At 46.5% G+C, this 13968-nt stretch overlaps 3 protein-coding genes across 3 annotated transcripts; 2 read left to right on the forward strand and 1 right to left on the reverse strand.

Moving 5' to 3' along the window:
* Nucleotides 1-2084: 2084 nt before the first annotated feature.
* Nucleotides 2085-6068, reverse strand: LOC120964994 (uncharacterized). Its single transcript, XM_073499399.1, has 2 exons — nucleotides 3804-6068; nucleotides 2085-3392 (listed from the first exon to the last, which is right to left on the reverse strand). The coding sequence occupies exons 1-2, from the start codon at nucleotides 6066-6068 to the stop codon at nucleotides 2085-2087; spliced, it is 3573 nt and encodes a 1190-aa protein (XP_073355500.1).
* A 3775-nt stretch (nucleotides 6069-9843) lies between these two features.
* LOC141023089 (B3 domain-containing protein Os08g0324300-like) lies at nucleotides 9844-11429 on the forward strand. The gene is made up of 4 exons (XM_073499400.1): nucleotides 9844-10112; nucleotides 10492-10584; nucleotides 10699-10771; nucleotides 11109-11429. The coding sequence occupies exons 1-4, from the start codon at nucleotides 9844-9846 to the stop codon at nucleotides 11427-11429; spliced, it is 756 nt and encodes a 251-aa protein (XP_073355501.1).
* LOC120964120 (putative B3 domain-containing protein Os03g0621600) lies at nucleotides 11122-13968 on the forward strand. The gene is made up of 4 exons (XM_045228199.1): nucleotides 11122-11629; nucleotides 12022-12493; nucleotides 12585-12868; nucleotides 13116-13968. The coding sequence occupies exons 1-4, from the start codon at nucleotides 11450-11452 to the stop codon at nucleotides 13485-13487; spliced, it is 1308 nt and encodes a 435-aa protein (XP_045084134.1). The 5' UTR covers nucleotides 11122-11449; the 3' UTR covers nucleotides 13488-13968.

Raw genomic sequence — 13968 nt, forward strand, 5'->3', positions numbered from 1 at the left:
GACCTCGTCACAAAAAAAGGCCATATAGCCACAACCGGCTGGCAGAAAAATAGGTATGGAAACTAATTGCCTATCCTATTACATGACCGCCATCCAAACCGGTTGAATATATCCCACGCTACCATCTCCCACCGGACAGATCCAGTAACCAAACGCTCCCTGGCCTCCGTCGGAGTGAGTAGGGACCATATACGGATCAACGCCGTAGCACGGAATACAACCTGCAAAAAATGAATAGTAGTTATTCTGTTAAAAGCCAAATCATTTCTGCAGTTCCAAATTGCCCATAACAACGCACAAACTCCTACACGAATGTGTCTAGCTGTACCGGACTCTATCCCATCCAGCCACGTTCCAAATAACGACCCGACCGAACTCGGAGGAGTAATGTTAAAAGCAATTTGCACTGAGCGCCACAAAATTCTTGCCAACGGGCACTCAAAGAATAGATGCTTAATGGTTTCATCCCGATCACAGAAACTACACCTGGTAGATCCTGTCCAATTGCGCTTAACCAAGTTGTCCTTTGTTAGAATGACCTGTTTATGGACAAACCACATAAACACTTTGATTTTCAAAGGAACTTTGACTTTCCAAACATGTTTGGAGTTAGGAATGACACTCGAGTTAATAACATCGATGTACATCGATTTAACGGTAAAATTTCCAGACCTAGTAAGCTTCCAACACAACTGATCGGGCTGATGTTGTAGCTGAACCTCCATCAGTCTACGCACCAGATGAAGCCAAGCTTCCCATCTATTACCAACAAGCACCCTCCTAAACTGAATATTAAGGGGGTGGCCTGCATAACCGTTGCCACAAGCGCATCACGTCTATGCACAATACGATACAGAGTTGGGTACTGTAATGCCAAAGGAGTCTCACCAAGCCAGGTGTCCTCCCAGAAACGAGTATCGTTACCATCACCGACTATAAACTTGGTTCTATTAAAGAAGACTGTCTTAACTCTCATAAGCCCCTTCCAAAATGGCGAATCAGTTGGTCTCATTGTCACCTGTGACAAAGTTTTGGATTGCAAATACTTGTTACGAAGTATCTGTGCCCAAGTCGCATCAGTCCCATCTGATAACTTATTTAGCCACTTACTAAGCAGGCATCTGTTCTTTACCTCAAGATTCTCAATACCCAACCCCCCTGGTCCTTGGGACGACAAATAATATCCCACTTGGCGAGTCTATACTTTCTTTTTAGATCATCACTCTGCCAAAAAAATCTTGACCGATAAAAGTCCAACCTTTTCCTAACCCCAACTGGAACCTGAAAGAAAGATAGTAGGAACATCGGCAAACTTGTGAGCACCGAATTAATAAGAATCAACCGGCCTCCATAAGACAGAAGTTTGCCCTTCCAGCAACTAAGTTTCTTTTCGAACCGATCTTCGATACATTTCCACTCTCTGTTCGTGAGCTTACGATGATGAATGGGTATACCTAGGTAAGTAAAAGGTAAAGCCCCTAATTCACAACCAAACAATTGCCTATAAGCCTCTTGTTCCTCCTTGGCTCTACCAAAGCAGAACAACTCGCTTTTATGAAAGTTAATCTTTAAACCGGACAATTGTTCAAATAAACACAACACCAGCTTCATGTTTCTCGCTTTTGCCAAGTCATGCTCCATGAAAATGATTGTATCATCAGCGTATTGCAAAATGGACACACCCCCATCAACTAGGTTGGGCACCAAGCCACCTACCTGACCGGCGTTCTTTGCCCTGCCTATGAGAATGGCCAACATATCGACTACAATGTTGAACAAAATAGGGACATTGGATCTCCTTGCCTCAGGCCTTTGTGTGTCTGAAAATAATGACCTATATCATCATTGACTTTAATTCCAACACTACCTTTTTGCGTAAAGGATTCTACCTGGCGTCGCCATGCCTCATCAAAACCCTTCATGCGTAAAGCCTGTTGAAGGAAAGGCCATTTGACTTTGTCATACGCTTTTTCGAAATCCACTTTGAAAACAACCCCATCCAGCTTTTTCGTGTGGATTTCATGGAGCGTTTCATGTAGGACCACAACACCCTCAAGAATGTTCCTGTCCGGCATGAAGGTCGTTTAGGTAGGCTGCACAACAGCATGCGCGATCTGTGATAGCCTATTGGTCCCGACCTTGGTGAAAATTTTGAAGCTAACATTAAGAAGACAGATTGGCCTGAATTGCTCAATTCTCACAGCCTCTGTTTTCTTAGGGAGAAGGGTGATCGTTCCAAAATTTAGCTGAAAAAGATGAAGCTGCCCAGCAAACAGATCATTGAACAAAGGCAACAAATCTCCTTTAATGATAAACCAGCATTTCTTATAGAACTCCGCTGAAAATCCATCTGGGCCAGGCGCTTTGTTCGTTTCCATTTGTGAGACGGCATCAAATACCTCTTTCTCGGTAGAAGGAGCCGTAAGAACATCATTCTCCACAACTGTGAGCTGAGGAACATCCTCAACCCTGGACTCATCCAGAGACACACAGTTATTGTCTGGAGGACCAAACAACTGCTTATAGAATTCAGTAATGTACAATTTTAGGTTCTCCTGTCCTACAATTGTACCCTCATCTTGCTCAAGCTGAAAGATCCTCTTCTTTCGATGCTTACCATTAGCAATCATATGAAAAAATTCAGTGTTCGCGTCCCCCTGAACTACTCTCCGGACCTTGGCCCGCAACGCCCACTTCAACTCTTCTTCCCTAAGAAGTTCCTTCAGCCTCAATTCCGCGTCCAGCTTGGCTTGAAGCTCCGCGACTGGCAGCAGCGTGGTTTCTGCCTTTACATCTAGTGACTGAATAAGGGAAAGAAGCCTTTCCTTTTCAACCTTATAAATCCCGCTAAGATGCTTAGCCCATCCACGCAGGACACTCCTCAAGTGCCTGATCTTATTCTGCCATCGCTGAAGCGCAGTCTTTCCTCCTGAATCTTTAGCCCACTCTCTAGCCACAAAATCCAAGAAGCCTTCACGTTCAAACCAAGCCATCTCAAAGGAGAACACATTCCTGTTCCCCACGTGGGAGGGTTGACCAGAGTCGACAAAAAGCAGCGTGTGGTCGGAAATACCACGGGATAAGGCCTGAACTGTTACTAGAGGAAACTTCTGTTCCCAATCGACACTAGCCAACACACGGTCCAACTTCTCATACGTCGGATTTGGCAGCGCATTAGCCCAGGTGAATTTTCTGCCCGAGAGCTCAATTTCTCTCAGGTTCAAACTCTCAATGATAGTATTAAACATGAACGACCATCTGCCGTCAAAGTTATCATTGTTCTTATCCTCACGCCTTCTAATAATATTAAAATCACCCCCCACCAGGTACGGCAACTGCTCGGAACCACACATCCGAACTAGATCAGCCAAGAAATCGGGCTTGAGCTCTGGCTGCGCAGCCCCATAAACCGCAACCAGAGCCCAGTTAAACCCATCTTCCTTCGACCGCACCCGAAACTTGACTGCAAAGTCTCCCATAACTACACTGCGAACCTCAAGCGTCTCGCACCTAACGCCGAGTAAGATTCCACCTGATCTTCCTCTCGGCGGCAAGCAATGCCAATCAAATGCAATGCCCCCCGACAAAGAATTTAGAAACTGAGGCGCAAAATTATCTCTCCCCGTCTCCAAAAGAGCGATAAAATCTAAGTGATGCTCGACCGACGCCTCAGCAAGAAACCTTCTTTTAGCCAAGTCTCGCAGACCTCTGCTATTCCAAAAGATTCCTTTCATAGTTCATCGTAGAATTTTTTTTGCCGAACGCAACCTAGCACTCCTACGCACTGCGGACAACGGGTATACCTTCCGTTTCCACTTGCACTTTGGAATAGCTTGACTCTGCAACTGGTCCTCATACCCAGTGTCAGAGGGGCTTGCCAAGCCAATCTCAGTAGAGCCATCCTCTACCCCCGCCTCAGAACTAGAAGGCAAAAGATCCGCACAAAAATTGTCAAGCACCCTGACCCCAAGCGCATCAACCTCCGAATCACACATGGGTTTAACAGCCGCAATATTGCGAATCATCTCTAAGGCCCGCTCAGCCTCTAGGTCAAGTATATCATTAACCGAATTAGTAATTTCAGTTTCATTACTACCAAGAGAAACTCCTAATTGATTTGCATTATCAAGAATCTCATCATTTGAAAAATGCAAAATGGAATTGGAAATATTGACCGACATACCAGTAATGACTTCAACATCACGAAGCTTGGCCGCCCTCATAGCGCACCGTTGCTGGATGTCATCCACATCCGGGTGTGCCTGGAGACGGTCACTCACCCGGCGCCCCACAGACATGGGGTCCTGGATCCCGCCAAACGCAATGACCTCCTCCCGAGAGATCACGGATGGGGTACGGCCTCCTGCCGCACCCGAACCCGCAGTCCGAGCGACCTGCATGGACCTCCCCACCGTCACGCCAGAAGGAGAAAGGGACGCCTGGCGCGCCCCACCAGACGAGGGCATCACCGATGGTGGTGGAGACATAGCCAGGACCTCCCGTCCTGGCTCCCCAACCTGCACCGGAGAGGCCGCCACCATAGGAGAGAGCCCCGAGGCCACCTGCCCCGAGCCCACTTCCGAGGGCGAAGTCGACACCGTCCGAGAAGAAATCGCAACGGGAGAAGAAGTATCCGAGTCCTCCTGACCCAGACCTCCTCCCAGCGTAGAAGAGGACACGGGAGCCACCTGCCCCGCATCCCCGTCCTCAACACAAAAAGAGCCCGAGACCGCCTGGCCTATAGCTCCTCCCTGCACACGGGGCCCGGTAGGCTGCGGCATCTCCAGAGGGGGGACCACGTGCTGACCAGAAGAGGGAGTGGCCACCTGCCGACTCACCTCCTCCGCCCCCCTGACCATAAGTGATGAAGCCCCGAGATCCCCAGAACCCGAGTCCAGAGCATCCATAAAATCCAACGCAGGCAAAGCGAGCTCAAAGGCCTCCTCAGACTCCACCCGGTCGCTCCACAACCTCGGCGGTGCAGAAAAAGGTTCGAAGGATCCAAATCTCAACGACTTCGAAGGCACCGAGGAGGGCTGGGTAGCTCCATCCCCGGTCGTCGCGGTCTCAGACCCCGGCCCCATGGACAACTGTCGTCCAGAGTCCTCAACCGGCGGTTCCTGAACTCCCACGTCACCATCACCCTCATGCATATCAACGTCAGACCCGTGAGCCGGCGCAGACAGCAGGCTCTCGTCCTCAAACTCAATAACCAGATTATAAATCCTGCCTCGGTAAGCCCACTTAACCACTTCCGGCACATACTCCACATTCAGAATACTAACCAGAACCCGTGCAATCCCATGAGCTCTGGTGAAAGCCATGTCCACACGCTCAGGCTTCCCCAAAAGAATGCCCAGACTGGCCACAACCCAAGCATCTTGCAGCGGCGAGGAAGGTGCCCCGGCAAAGCGTAGCCACGCTTGCGTAAGCGGGACGCCCTGAGGCTCAACAATCTTCCATTCCTGAAACTCAAGGATACCCTCAGTACCTGGCACCTTACACATCCCAAAACTCAGCAACCGCTGCAGGTCCTCCACAGACGGGCACTCGACCCTGAACATCTTATCAGCAAGACCGACAAGGTCCCACTGGAAATCCCCAGGAGCCAGCTCTCGAAGCCTCTGCACGATCTGTGCCTCAGACACCTCCCCTCTGGTAACCTTGACAATCCCCGTGGTCATACTCGGAGACTCGTCAGGCACCTCGTGCTCAGTCGGAGACTCGAAAAAAGTTAGCTCAGCACAGTATACTCCATACATCTTGAGTGAAGGTGCCTGATCGCGCAGTAACGGACAATCCCCAGATTCATGAGCCAGTTTACCACAAGTATCACATAAACGCGCCACACACTCGGCAATGAAGTGACCCTTATCTCCGCAACGATAGCAAAGCATCTTTTCTTTCCTACGCGCCCACTTGGACGCTCGATCAGACTCAGCCCTGTCCATCATCTCCGCAGACACATCAGACATAACCTCAGGAACCGGAGCAGAAGCAAGAGCCGTCACTACCTCCATAGCATGATCGGACAACACAGGCTCCTCTGCAGCCCCGCTATCAGTCATCTGCTCGACAACGACCGGTGGTGGGGGCGGTCGTGGACGGTACCGGCCCCCTCGCCCGCCCTGACCACCACGATGGCCACGGTAACGTCCTCGCTGCCGATGACCCGGATCCGAAGGCCCCTCAACGAAGCCACCGGCAGGCCCCAAGAACGGCCTCTCAACCGAGCCATCGCTTTGCCATGCATAGCCACGGCCGCCTCCCGTGTCTGACTATTTTTTTGTGCTGCCTCATGGTGTATTTATCACACGATGTACTTGTCCGATCCATGTACAACTCAAGATTCTACGGTGTACTATACTTTATACTTTAGTTCCATTCCATGGACGGCTGATCAGGTGTGTCGGATAAGAATGGTATATGTGAAGTATCGTATGTATATAGCAGGAGTCATTTATTTATATAACTGATCCGGATTGTATGTGCTCGACTTCGACACCTAAAGTCTCACTATGCTCTTAAGTTTAATTGATACCGATTCCGGTAATACTCCCTTCCTTCCGGTTGAAAGGGTCCAATTCAAAAATCTTACCAATCAAGGACATAATTTTTTTTGTTTGCAAAAGCACTTAATTAGTGTGCTTGTTTTTCTCAACAACAAAAAAATCAACAATGCACTAATTACAACGCATGCATGTGCGACCATTAAATGACCAAAGACTTTTACATGCATGGGTGAGTTTTCTTCTAATCCTTGTATGCATCGATTTAATGCGCCTCGAAATATGAACATATGATGGTGAGTAATAAAAATAAGACTAACAAAATGGAAAACAAAATGAGATACTTCCTCCGTCCTTGAAAGAGTGTACAAACTATCTCAATGTTTGATCGAGTTTGTGCAAAACTATATGAGTGTTTGTGAAACCAAATAGGTATATGATGAAAATATATTTTATCATGAATCTAACGCTACTAATTTAATGGTATAAATGTTGGTGTATTATTGTATAAATACGGTCAAACATAGAAAATTTTGACTTTCCAACAAAGTTGAAAGTACACTCTTTTACGGACGGAGGGAGTAGACCCATACTACCTTGCGAACCAACTTGTGGTTGGATGGTTAGGACGACAGTGGTATCCCTAGCCCATCAGGGTCCAAGTCTTAGACTTGACATTGATACTCACATTTTTCTGGATTTATCTGAGTCTTTCCGGCGATGTTCGTTCAGTGGGAGAAGATGTTCCCGTTGACTACGAGGCACTTGTGGTGACTTCATCAACCTTAAGATACTATGCCGACTTATTCTTTGGGAGGTGCTCATAGGTGTAGGGTGTCCATGTGTGTGTGCACTCATAGGGGAAGTGTATGTTTGTGTATGTGAGCGACTTCGATTGTACCGGATTCTAAAAAAAGACCCTTACTACCTCTGTGTTGGGTTATTAGTCCCCGTCATATTTTTTGTCAACATTTGACCACATATTTGACTAGAAAATTATTAAGGAATGCCACCAAAAATTGTACTTTTGGATTCGTATTTGAATGTAGTTCTTTTATATAATTTGCGCCGTACAATATAATTTATACTTTATAAGGTTGGTCAGAGTGGGAGTAACTTAACAAGTAACATAGCGCATTTCAAGACATGTTTGCTTATGTGGTATAGAGTTAATGAGGAGAGAGATATTTGGAGTAACATAATATGTTACTGTAACATAACGCAACCCAAAGCAAAATGAGTCTATAATGTAATAAATGCTAGTATCATCTATGATACTATTTGGAGTGAAGTCTGTTTTCAACCCTGAGATTGTAGACCACGACGGAAACAAACCCTCACCTTTAAATCCCTGAAGTTGATACCCTGACCTCATCGATCCCGATCAATTATAACCCTAAACCGCCCCTAGACCTGTTTGGAAGAACAATCCTGTCCGGGATCCCTTGTTTGTCTCACTGACCACACGGGCCTACCTGCCATATACTCCTTCCTCGATCTCTTTCCCCTCTCTGTCTCTTACCGATCACATAGCCAGCTCCCGAAACGAGCTCGTGCGAACCGCTCGTCTGCGTGCGACAACAGAAGCGATGGGGACGTGGCCATCTACGATGCTCCCGACCTTGCACATGCCGTCGGTGGAGGCCAAGGCGAATGCCGCACGTTTCGATCGGCTTCATGGACGGCCTCCATCGCCAAGACGTTGTTGCTGTTAGGAACTTAGGATTCTAGATCGATTAATGATAGTAGATGGACATATGTTCAAAACTAGAGTAGCTCGGAAGCAAACATACAGGTTGATTGATTTCTCTAGGAGTAGTCCGTCAGAGTGCATGCCGCGCTGAGCACGCGATGGCCACGCAGTGCACGCTCACCACCCCTATTCCAATTTCTTTCTCTCTCTGCGTGCACTAACCCCTGTAGTTAAGCCGCTCTCTACGTGTTGTACGCGCGTGCCGCGCACGCCAACCCGCACCCCAGCTGCTAGCCACCTGAGCTGCAACCCCGTCCGTCGGTCCGTGGCTTTGGCTCGGTGTGGGTGCGCCTTAGAATGCCGATTGTTGTAGATGACGGTCCTGTGCCATGCGCGAGTCAGGACGACGCGGTGGTGGGGGAGGCACATAGGAACCGAGCACGGCTAGTCAGCGAATCCTCCCGTTGGCCGCGGTCACGCACTGGCGTTGTCTCATGGGCACTCGCCCCTCGGCGTCCACGGGAGGGTCCGGCATCTTCCTTTCATCGCGCGCGCACGCCTTGAGCCACCGGAGCACGTGGACGCAGGGAGCCGCCACCTCGCACCGTACGGCGGCGGGCGGCCGCAATCGCAATGCGTAAGTGACCCTCCTAGGCGCGTCGCCGCGCCGCCTCCGCCTCGAGGCCCATCATCCTGGCCCTTCCCTCAAGCACCAACTTGCCCCGCCTACGGTGGCTCCTCCCGGGCGCCAAGCCTCCTCAGTTTCGCATCGCCTCGCGCCCAAGGTGGAGGTGACGACTGCTCTAGATACGCTGGCGAAGAGAGAGGGATCGAGGTAAAGGATGAATATGACAATGGGCCAACGTTCTCAGTGAGAGTAGCGACTGATCCCGGCCTGGATCTTCTTTTTCCCGGTGCAGCAAACGGATCTAAGGTCCAAATTGACCGGGATCAGCGAGTTGAGGGTACCAATTTCAGGGATTTAGACGTGGAGGTTCGTTTACATCGCACCCTACAACCTCAGGGTTTAAAACAGACTTCACTCATACTATTTGTACAGTATGTTACTTTGCACTATGAAGGTAGTAACAAAGACTAGCCTAAGTTAAAATCATGTTCAAAATATGGCACGACGTACGAGAAGACTAGTAAACCAGGATTGGGTAGTAAAACGGAAGGGATGGAGTACTAGTCATCATTAATTTCAATAAAAAGCAACCCATTGGGAGTTGAAACAACAAATGCTGAGGTCTTGAGGAGGTGGACTATTAGTACTGTTGGACGAGTTCTCTCCGGTGGCATAGTAGCAGAGGCCAGCGGAAGCGGAAGGCAGCGAGAAGGAGAAGAAAAGTGGCATGATAAGCAAGGTAAGAATCGCTAGATGTAAAATGTAAGCATTGCATTCCCACTTCCCAGTCCAAGAATAACTCTTCGAAGTGGCTTCTTCCGATCCAGTTGTCGATGGGGGTTGGTGATTCTTTCTGAAAAAACCCTTTCTTCTGTTCCTCTACTAGTGCTGAATTTCCCAGATGATTTTCACCATTCTTTCCTTGGGTCTTGGCGTGATTCTGAATCCAACATCGAATTTCCTTTTATTAGTAACGTGATCGATGCAAGCACATTTGTGCGTGGAGAGATGAGATGGGGGAGGGTGACGGCGACGTTCTGATGCATGCCGGTGGCCACGCCGTGTCTGCACTGCACGCGCTCTCGATGGGGGAGCACTCCAACACACCGGAGAATCGGCCGCCGGCGGGGTGGTTGGTGCCGGAGAATCGGGGTGTTTTGCAGGTCACCACGTCCAGCCGTTGGCAGAGGGGAGGTCCGATGGGCCATGGGGACAAGGATAGGAGGCGGCGTGAGGTTGGCGAGCTTCGACGATCTCAGCTCGGCCAGAAGAAATTTGGTCCGTGGAGAAATCTTCTTTTTCTCCTCAACCATCAAGGATCAAACTTTCTTTATTTTCAACTTAAGAAAGAATCAATCTTTCCCTAGAAAAACCCCAGCCACCACACAGATCTCCTTCTCGCTGGCGGATTTAGTCTGTCTCCCTCTCCCCCATGGCCGGTTTCAGTTGACAGGAGGCAGGGGAGACCATGAATCTTCAATAATCTTCATCAAGGGGTGTTCTTTTATAGCTTGCGACCTTCGAAAAATAAATAAAAAAAGAAATAAAAATCCAAATTCACATTGAGGATACATGAAATTGGGTTAAGTACAAGCCTTTTTATTGTTCATGACTTCATGTCATCTTACCACCTATCACTGTAAATTATTTTTGCACTGCAGAGGGGCTGCTAAAAGGATGGGCACGTCTTCCGAAAGCTGCAAGCTGCAGGATGAGCAATACCAGTACTACAAGAACTTGGATGATGAAAAGAAGTATTTCTTGGTGCTTATGTTGGGTGATTTCCAAGATGCGATGGTAACCCTATTACCTATCTGTACTTTTTTAAGACAAATGATGTTTGTACTTTAGTTCTGTTATAATTGCAGTCAATTTCTTGACGGGCAGACTATTCAGTTAGTTTACAAAAAATTCAACATGGTTTTCTTTGGGCAATTACAAGTAAGGTCCAGAGCCATTTTCGTTTTAACATGTTCCCTCTTACCTGCTCTTTTCACATGAGAGGTGAGAGTAACTCTTACCTTCTTACCTCTCATGTGAAAAAAGAAGGTAAGAGAGACCATGTTAAAATTGCTCGTTTCTTAAAGATTAAGAATACTAGCAGTCAGATATCAGAAAGGCAAAGACGATACACCTTTATTATAACTATTGTCATTTGGATCTTGCGCATAAACTGTCCATAAAACATGTCTTATATCTGTCTCTGCAGATTTTATTTTATTTGATAAAAGTAATCTATTAACAGACCATCTATTAATATCAAGATTTCTTTCTGCAGATAATTCCAGAAGAAGTTGTGCGGCGTTTCAAAAGCGAGATCCCAGGAGAGATCAAGCTGGAAACCCGAAATGGTTACAGTCACACTATTGTGGTTGCCAAGAACCAAGAAAATCTTGTCCTTACAGTGGGTTGGCGGCAGTTCGTTGAAAACTATGATCTACAAATGGATGATTCCTTAATATTCAGATACAAAGGGAACTCCCAGTTTAGTGTCATGATCTTTGATAAGCTTGGTCGTGAAAAAGCATTATCGGTTGTTCCGGCTCCTTTTTTGCCTCAGGTCCAAGACAGGCGCAACGAGGCACATGAAATCGGGTGAAATATTAGACTTTATTATTCATGGCTTTATTTCCAGGTACCAAATTTCACTTCAAATGGCTTTTACGCTGCAGGTATTCTCAGAAGATGGATGTGCCTCCGGAAAGAAGAAAAAGGCGGACTGAATATCACTATGCAAACTTGGATGATGAGAAGAAATATTTCTTGGTGCTTATGTTGGTTGATTTTCAACATGAGATGGTAAATTCATATTCAAATACAGTACACTCCCTTTAATTGGTTACTTTGTTGTTTTCCTGAAGACCAATGAATTTCTACTTTCTAGTTTAAATTCTTTTGCAATATATATAGTTTTAGAGACATACACAAACTATATGTAGTCTTGCAACTTTTGATGGTGTCTCATGTTAATTTGATGCGCCGATTGAATCCAGCATGGTAGCACATTCAGAGATGTTTGTTTGCAAAAGGTTTCCTCATAGTTCAAAGTAAAGATACCATGTTTTCTGTATTTCCCTTGGTATGTTATGTAGTCAGATTGAACGTACAAATTTGCTTTCAGAATAGAGAGCATCTTTTTATCCTGTTTACGGTCCATTTTTCAAACAATAATATTGGTTGTTTCTCTCCAGATCGTCCCAAAAGAATTTGTTCAGCGTTTCAAGGGCGAATTCCCAAGAGAAATGATACTTGAAACACAAAATCGTCGCAGTTGCAAAATTGGAGTTGCCAAGAACAATGGAAAGCTTGTCTTTACAGTGGGATGGGGGAAATTCGTTGAAACCTTTGGTCTAGAGATGGATGACACCATATTATTCAGATACAATGGGAACTCTCAGTTTAATGTCATAATCTTTGATGAAGATGGCTGTGAGAAGGCATCATCAGTTTTTTTGGATCCTTCTCCGCCTCCTGTGCAAGAAAGGTGCAGAAGTGCTACTGATACTGTGAAAAGTTCTCATGTTCATGCTCAGGCAATTCAAACGCAGTCATTTAGCATAGTGAAAGGGACGCCGATGGGGTCACCACGCTTCAAAATGGAAATGGGCAAGTCATGTGAAGACAACAACACCGTGATAAGTATTTCCTCCTGCGAGTCATCAGGTCTCAATTTACGATTATAGATATACCTTCCCTTGCAAATCATTCTCATAGTTTTATAGCTAATATTTAGTTGTTTCTTTTCTTTGCACAGGAGAATCTTGCTCCTCTGAAGAAGAATATGTAGTACATAAAGTGCCTCGTTCTGATTATGTCAGGAAGAGGAAGGCCCGGCAGTTGAAGGATGCCAATGGAGTGACCACACTATCTTCATTTAAGAAGGAGCAGTTGAAGGATCATTACATTACCGCCCACAAGACCAAACTAACTTCAACTCAGAAGGAAGTGGTGAAGCAGAAGGTCCAATCCATGTACACAGAGATCCCCATCTTTGTTGCTGCGATGCGCAAGTACAATGTTGCTATAGACTTCTTGCTGGTGAGTTCCATTTTGTTAATGTGTATTCTGCATCAATCATGTAGGTGCCTGTGTAAACTGTAAAGTGCTGCTTATGGAATATTAATGAAAACACTGTCTGATAATGTAGTAAATTCATAACCAGCAATCTCTAAATTTAAATTCAGGTTGCTTTTTACTATCATACAAATTTAGGAAGAAATTTAACATGTTACTTTACAGGGTTTTCTTGCCATTATCTACTAACTCTTTTGTTCACTGTAAACAGACTTTCCCCAGATACTATGCTAAGAAATATCTTGGAGAGGAGCCACACATGTATCTTCAGCGGATGGGCCGGAAGTGGGATGTGTGGTTTAGTGAAAAGAATGACTGTAAAAATCTCAGGAGGGGATGGAGACAGTTTGTAGAAGACCACAAGCTGAAGATTGGTGATATCTGCCTCTTTAAACTGTTGAGCATTCAGAGTAGAACCATGGAGGTCTATATCATCCGTGCAAACGATGCCAATTATCAGGCAGGTCTCCAGAATGATGGTGACCGGGAAGCGGCTTTCCAGGGAGGAGCTCCTACTCATCATGCGCATGGAGTTAAAACTGAAGCTGTGGAAGAAGATGTTGTTGCCCCTGATGGTGCCTGATCGCCCAAGGAAAAAGTCTGGTGTCTGAACCAAGCGTAGCTGCTGTTTTTGCGCTCTGCGGAAAACAAGCGATCCTACCGATCAGAAGACCTTGGTTGCGTTGTAGAAACTTGAAACTGTTCTGGTGCTCGATCTTGCTCCGTAGTTTGTTCGTTTTCATCACAGGCTAGCCGTGCACGCGGCCTGGAACTCCCCTAGTTGTGGTTTAGCTGCCTTTTAGTTCCCTTTTGCACCTGTGGATGCTGCCTTTGTGGTTGCAGTTTATTTCGTTATGGTGATGATGATAGTGGAACCCGTCCCTTCATGGCCGTTAAAATTGGACGCTTTCATTTATCGAGATGCCATGTTGCCAAATTCCCTGTCTCGGAGGTAGACTGGTAGTGCTTTCATGTTGGTGCTAGTGCTTTTGTTGTTGGTTCATGAATCGCTACTGATGGTGATATCATAGTGCTTTTGTGTTGATTAGTGAATTGCCAGTGAA

Source organism: Aegilops tauschii, chromosome 5 (genome assembly GCF_002575655.3).
Source record: "Aegilops tauschii subsp. strangulata cultivar AL8/78 chromosome 5, Aet v6.0, whole genome shotgun sequence".
Lineage (NCBI taxonomy): Eukaryota > Viridiplantae > Streptophyta > Magnoliopsida > Poales > Poaceae > Aegilops > Aegilops tauschii.